At 56.6% G+C, this 5,804-nt stretch overlaps 1 protein-coding gene across 1 annotated transcript in view; it reads left to right on the forward strand.

Annotated features, from left to right (window-relative positions):
- Nucleotides 1-5,048: 5,048 nt before the first annotated feature.
- The window catches only part of LOC102435563 (transcription factor CP2-like protein 1), an 8,543-nt gene continuing 7,787 nt past the window's right edge, over nt 5,049-5,804 (forward strand). Inside the window, exons 1-2 of the mRNA XM_023764342.1 lie at nt 5,049-5,182; nt 5,675-5,804. The exon at nt 5,675-5,804 is cut by the window's right edge and continues 4 nt beyond it. Coding sequence (XP_023620110.1) covers nt 5,100-5,182; nt 5,675-5,804 — 213 coding nt within the window. The 5' untranslated portion in view covers nt 5,049-5,099. The remainder of the gene's footprint in view (nt 5,183-5,674) is intronic.

The raw sequence follows: 5,804 nt of genomic DNA on the forward strand, positions 1-5,804 counted from the left end.
GGCTCTCATCTCCTAGCTGGGGAGAGGAAGAGGGACCGGTGGGGCTAGGGATGCCGAGAACACCATGAGTGGCCTGGCCTTGTCCAGTCTCCCCCACCTGCCCCTGCCAGCCAGCCCACCCTGGGGCCCAGAGGCAGATACCACTGTAATGAGCTAAGGCCCATGGCAGGCCTCAGTAATTACGACTTTATGGAAATATAGAAGGCTCTTACGCAAGTGCCTGACACACTTCCCGTCTGTGGCATCTGGGACAGCCAGGTCCCCAGGGGCTGGAGGAGGGCCCCTCCACCCCCTGCTGCCACCAACCCCAGGAGCTCAGGACACTGGCATAGAGCCACCCTCCCGCTGCTGGTGGCATTGTCCCTAATACGCCTGCCCTGGGTGAGCTGTTCCCGCTCTCTGTGCCCCAGGCTCCCTGGAGGGGAACAAATTGGGCTCCAGTATATGCAATCCCTTCCCTGGCCCCTGCCAAGCCCAGGAGACCTGCTCCTGTGGGAGGGGGACGGTGGGGTTGGGGATGTTTCCCTTTCCTCCATGAAGAAAATCTCTCTTTCCAGGAAGAATGTCCCCTTCTATCCTGTTCTTTTTCCCTTGAGGCTGGGGACATAGGGCTGACCGCAGCCACGGTAGGGCGGGTCAGCACCCCTGGCAGCCCCTCCCAGGCCCTGCGTCAGTTTGCCCCCTACCCACCTCCCATGGCTCTGACAGTGTCCCGAAGCCACTGCTTTCTTTCTCTAGTCCATTCCCCCCACCCACCCACAAGGCATCTGTTACCAAGGTAACAGCAATGTCATCACTTTGGGGTGAGTGAGGGGGTGGAGCCCAGTGGACTGAGGGTGCTGTTAGGGGTTAGAATTTTGGAGAGATGAGCACTGAGGGGGCCCAAACTATTAAAGGAGGAGCCTTTTGCTGGAAAGGGGCTTTGGGCACAGCCTGGGATCGAGGCTGTTGCTGAAAGCTGGTGGGAAAGAGGGAGGATGACGTTTGGAAGCAACTGGATGCAGGGTTAGAGGTGAGGGTGGTGATGACAAAGAGACGTTGAGGCAGGGAGGGTGGACCGGGCCTGTAACTCCTCGCTGGGGTCCATGGGGAGAGAGGTTTTCTGGCTGGGAAAGTCTAGAGCCCGCTGAAAGCTGCATGGGAGCGCCTGGGGCAGGGCTGAGCCCACACCGCCCCCTGCAGGCCGCACAGAAAGCAGCATTGGATGCACTGCAAGAAAGCTGTGCTTAGCGGGGCCTTTGAGGGTCTGTCTACATTTGAGACTTCTAAGCCTTCTAATTGCCTGGAGTGGTAATGGACATTGGGGCGCCCGATCCCTGCATTCGAGGTCTTAGTGTAGATCCTGACCCAAGGGCGCAATAATTCAGGGGGCCCCTCTGGCCGACTTGGGGGTGGCCAGCAGTTCTAGGCAGAGGGAACAGCCTGGGAAAACGCGCAGAGGTGTGGAAAAGAACAGCCCGTTCTGGAAGCTGCAGGCAAACAAGAGGGAGGGAGGGTGGTGAGAAGGGAAGGCAGAGAAAAGTGGACAAATGGCTTTGAATGTTGGTCAGGAAGCTGACTTTTCCTGTGCAAAGTGGCTTCTTAAACTCACTCCCTGGAGCCCCACTGAGCAATTCATCAGGGCCGTGGAGGAAGGGGTTGAGGGGGGCGGGGAGAGCAGGCAAAGTGGTTCACTCAGAACTTGAGAGAATTTTTTTAAAAATATATTTTATTATTATTGTTTCAATATATTTTATTGATTTTCTTACAGAGAGGAAGGGAGAGGGATAGAGAGCTAGAAACGTCGATCAGCTGCCTCTCGCACACCCCCTACTGGGGATGTGCCCGCAACCAAGGTACATGCCCTTGACCGGAATCAAACCTGGGACCCTTCAGTCCACAGGCCAACGCTTTATCCACTGAGCCAAACCCATTAGGGTAGAACTTAGAGCGTCGGCCTGCGGACTGAAGGGTCCCTGGGTTCCCCGGGTTCCATTCTGGCCAGGGGCACATATGCAGGTTGCGGGCTCCATCCCCAGTAGGGGGCAGGCAGGAGGCAGCTGATCAATGATTCTCTCTCATCATTGATGTTTCTATCTCTATTTCCCTCTCCCTTCCTCTCTGAAATCAATAAAAATATATATATATATAAAAAAGATTGGGGGCTTAGAGCCAGGCCTATGCGTTGTCCAACCCCAGGGGGCACTGTTCAGTGGGGTGCCCTTTGGAGCTGTGCACCCAAAATCCTCAGAGGCATTTTGCTGGAGGAGGGACTGCCTCTCGGGGGAGGGGAATTTGTGTGCACAGACACACCGACCACACAGGGGTTGCCGTATGGGACTGTCAGCTTCCTCTGTGTGTGCGCTCCTGTGTGCCTGTGCCTGAGATGTCTAAAGAATCATGCTCTCATCCCTTCCTTTGTAAAATAATTTCGCCTGGAACTCAGGGCCCAGGCCTTCTGCCCTGGATGTACAGGATTCTAGAGAGAGAGAGAGAGAGAGAGCGAGCCTGGTACATAGTAGGCACTTCATAGCATTTTGTTGAATGCATGAATGAATGAATGAATGAGTGATCCTTCTCCTCTCAGCCCCTCTTTCTTTGAGGGAGGGGTAGACCTCACCCTTCAACTCTCCCACTCTCCAGGTTCGAATGTTGCCTCGGGATAGAAAGCAAAACCAAACAAGACATTTTGGTTAGAGGAGAAAAAGGACATTGAATTGTTATTTCTCAGCATTTTTTTTTTTTTTACAGATAAAAAGTTACTTCCTTGGCTTAAGAAGCCCAAAAGGGTATTATTAGGATTGGTTTATGCCATGGCCTAGAAAATGATAGAACATTTTGGGTGGGGAAAAATCCATTTAAAAAAATTGCACCCAAAAAGTTGTCCCTGAAATTATCTGTGTGGGGAAGTTTCTGGGACAGTCACGTCTATACCCCCAGGACTGTGACCCTGGGGACCTTGCTGGTGCCCCCGGTACCCAAGGGGAGCTCTTGGGAATTCAACCCTGGACAAAGATGCAGCGCCACAGAATGACCATTAATCCTCACTGCCACGCCGGGTGGGAGGGAGGCCTTGCTCCCATTCAGAAGGTAAAGAGGGGAGTCTGCGCCATGCCCCTGCCTTGTGGGGCCTCGCCCCCCGCCCCCAGGGCCTGAGAATCCTCTGAGAGTGCGGTGTCTGCACCAGAAGTGTCCCAAAGGCCTCTCTGGGCTTGAGAATGAGCTGTTTCAAACTCTGTTCTGTCCTGGCCCAGGGGGCACAGCGAAAGAGTAGGGTGGGGTTGGGGGGCTGCAAGTGGCTAGGCTCCAGCCACTGCCTCAACCCCAGCTGAGAGAGAGAGAGAGAGATACAGAGACAGAGCCAGAGAGAGAGAAAGAAGACGAAGAAGAAGAAGAAGAAGAAGAAGAAGAAGAAGAAGAAGAAGGAGGAGGAGGAGGAGGTGGTGGAGGAGGAGGAGGAGGAGGAGGGAGAGAGGAGAGAAGAGAGAGCCATGGAAAACCAGGAACAGGCCCAGCAACATCTGAGTGGGACAGAGTGCAGAGGGGTGGGAGGAAGGAGTAGCAGCCAGTATGGGAGAGATGAACTCAGGGGCAAAGGGGGAGGATGCAAGTGGTGGTGAGAGGGCAGGGAATCGGGTGCTGGAGTTGGAGTCCCACTCCCAGGACCTGCTCTGGGGATTGTCCTCAAAGGGGGCCCACACCAGCCTCCACCTTTTCTACCCCCATCTGCCCGCTTCCCTCCTCTGCCCCACACCCTGCTCCCCCCAGGCCAGGACCAAGGTGGCCAGGACCCCTCCCCTCCCCTCCCTTCCTGGGATCCTGCTCTGTCCAACCTTGGAGGGCTCCATAGGGGCCTCCTTGCCTGGACTCCACCTTTGGGCAATGGGTGGGCTCTCCAAGTCTTGGGGTTCTTATCAGGGGATCTTGGGTACTTGGGCTCCTTTGGCCCCCCCAGAAGGCATGTTCCCATCCCTTTCTTCTCCCCTCTTCCATTTTGTCTGGGTTTATGGAAAAGAAAGCAGGTTCAGGACCAAGGGTCAGGGACCTGGAGATGGAGGTGCCCTGAGTGGGGACCCTTTGGCTTTCCCTGTCCCCAGGCAGGCCCTGCAGAGTCACCAAGCCTGGATAGCTAAGGTCACATGGGCTCAGGTGATGTGTTGAGAGGCCTGTCTCTCTGCTCTCTGCACGGCCCTTGTCTGTTTACACCAAACAGTAGTTGGGGGTTGGGCACAGGGGCCTGGGGCTGTCTGTGTACAGTGACAACAGGGGATGAGCGTGGGGAAGGAAGCCCTCCCCAAGGCAGACTGTATTTGTCCATAAACACAGTCCACCCCGTACCCCAGGGCAGAGGAGGGGCTAAGAAACCAACCCCACTGAAACTCCTCTCCTTCTGCTGCCCTGGGAGGGGTCACCCCCAGACACACCGCTCCTCCCCACAGGCAGGCTCTCCCTGCCAGCACCACCCCCCGAGTTGTTTCCACAGCAAGCTGGACTATGTTCTGTAAACTCCAGCCCCCTAGCCAGGCAGCCCAGCAAAAGCACAGGTGTCCTGCCATCACCACACCTGTGTGTTGGGGTCGGGGAAGAGGAGGGTGGGAGGCCAGCAGGGAGCAAAGACCCTTTGTAGGTGCATGTGATGCAGCACGCCTGCTTGTCCTGTCCCCTGGGAGGGGTCAGGTTCCTCCCACGGGGTCATGTGAGGGGTCCTAGCCTATGAGTCTCTGGGATTCTACGCGGCTCATGGATCTGGGGCCAATCTTGAAGCCTAAGGGTGTCCCCTCCTTGTCCCTGGGCCTCTTGGGGAGTGATGGGGGAGTGGATGTGCATCCCTGTGACTTTGTTTTGCTGTACCACCATCTCCCCTTCAAGTTAATGATTGGTAGGGAGCCCTGGGGACACCATTCCCCCACCCCCTCCTCCCAGCTTAAGCTGCCTAATAGGTCCAGAGTTTCCTAGAGCCCTGGGTGCTCAGCCAATCAGAGGCCCCAGGCCTGACCCCACCCTTTAGTGGGTTTGCTTCTATAAAGAGAGGCTGAGGCCCCGGGTGGAGGCCCAGCGGGTCCAGCCCCACCCAGTGCTGACCTCTCTCTGTCACACACCTGGCCCGCTCCCTTTCCAAGATGCTGTTTTGGCACAACCAACTGGAGCACCTGTGGCCCGGTCCCGGGGAATTGTACCCCGGGCCGCCAAGCAGCTTGCTCAGGTAAGGGCCAGAGCCCCTTCCCTCGGCCCCTTAGAAAGGCCCTGGTGCGAGCTGTGGTGGACATGTAGGGCCTCTGTTTCAAGTAGAGGGGGATGGGCTTCCTGCTCTTGGGTCCCTTTGGGGGTGGGGATGTGGTCAAATGTACTTGGGTTTAGTGGATCCTGGGACATCTCACAACACCCTGAGCACCACCTACACAGGACACTTTGGTGGGGCATTGACTTGGTATCAGGCAAGCCCTGAGGTTGCACACAAGCAATTGATGCCAGATGTTTGTCGATGCTTGGTAGTATCTGGGATTTGCATCTTAACGGAGGTCTCCCAGAGGCCAAAGGAGTTGAATGGGGGCCCCTTTGGCCCTGGCTGCTGCTGGGGTGCCTGCTACAGGAAACTGGAGGCTCCCAGGAGATAGGACCTGGCAGAGAGAGTCACTGCCCCATAGGGGGTGGGGTGGACAGGGCAGAAAGCTGGCAGGGCCTCCTCTCCCTGCAGGGAGTCCCTGCCCTTGCCCTACCTGAAGCAGGAGGAGCTGCCCAACATCCCCAGCATGGAGCCTCCCTGCCCCTCATTCCAGTACGTGCTCTGTGCTGCCACCTCACCAGCCGTGAAGCAGCAGGAGGAG

This window comes from Myotis lucifugus, unplaced genomic scaffold (genome assembly GCF_000147115.1).
Source record: "Myotis lucifugus unplaced genomic scaffold, Myoluc2.0 scaffold_329, whole genome shotgun sequence".
Classification (NCBI taxonomy): domain Eukaryota; kingdom Metazoa; phylum Chordata; class Mammalia; order Chiroptera; family Vespertilionidae; genus Myotis; species Myotis lucifugus.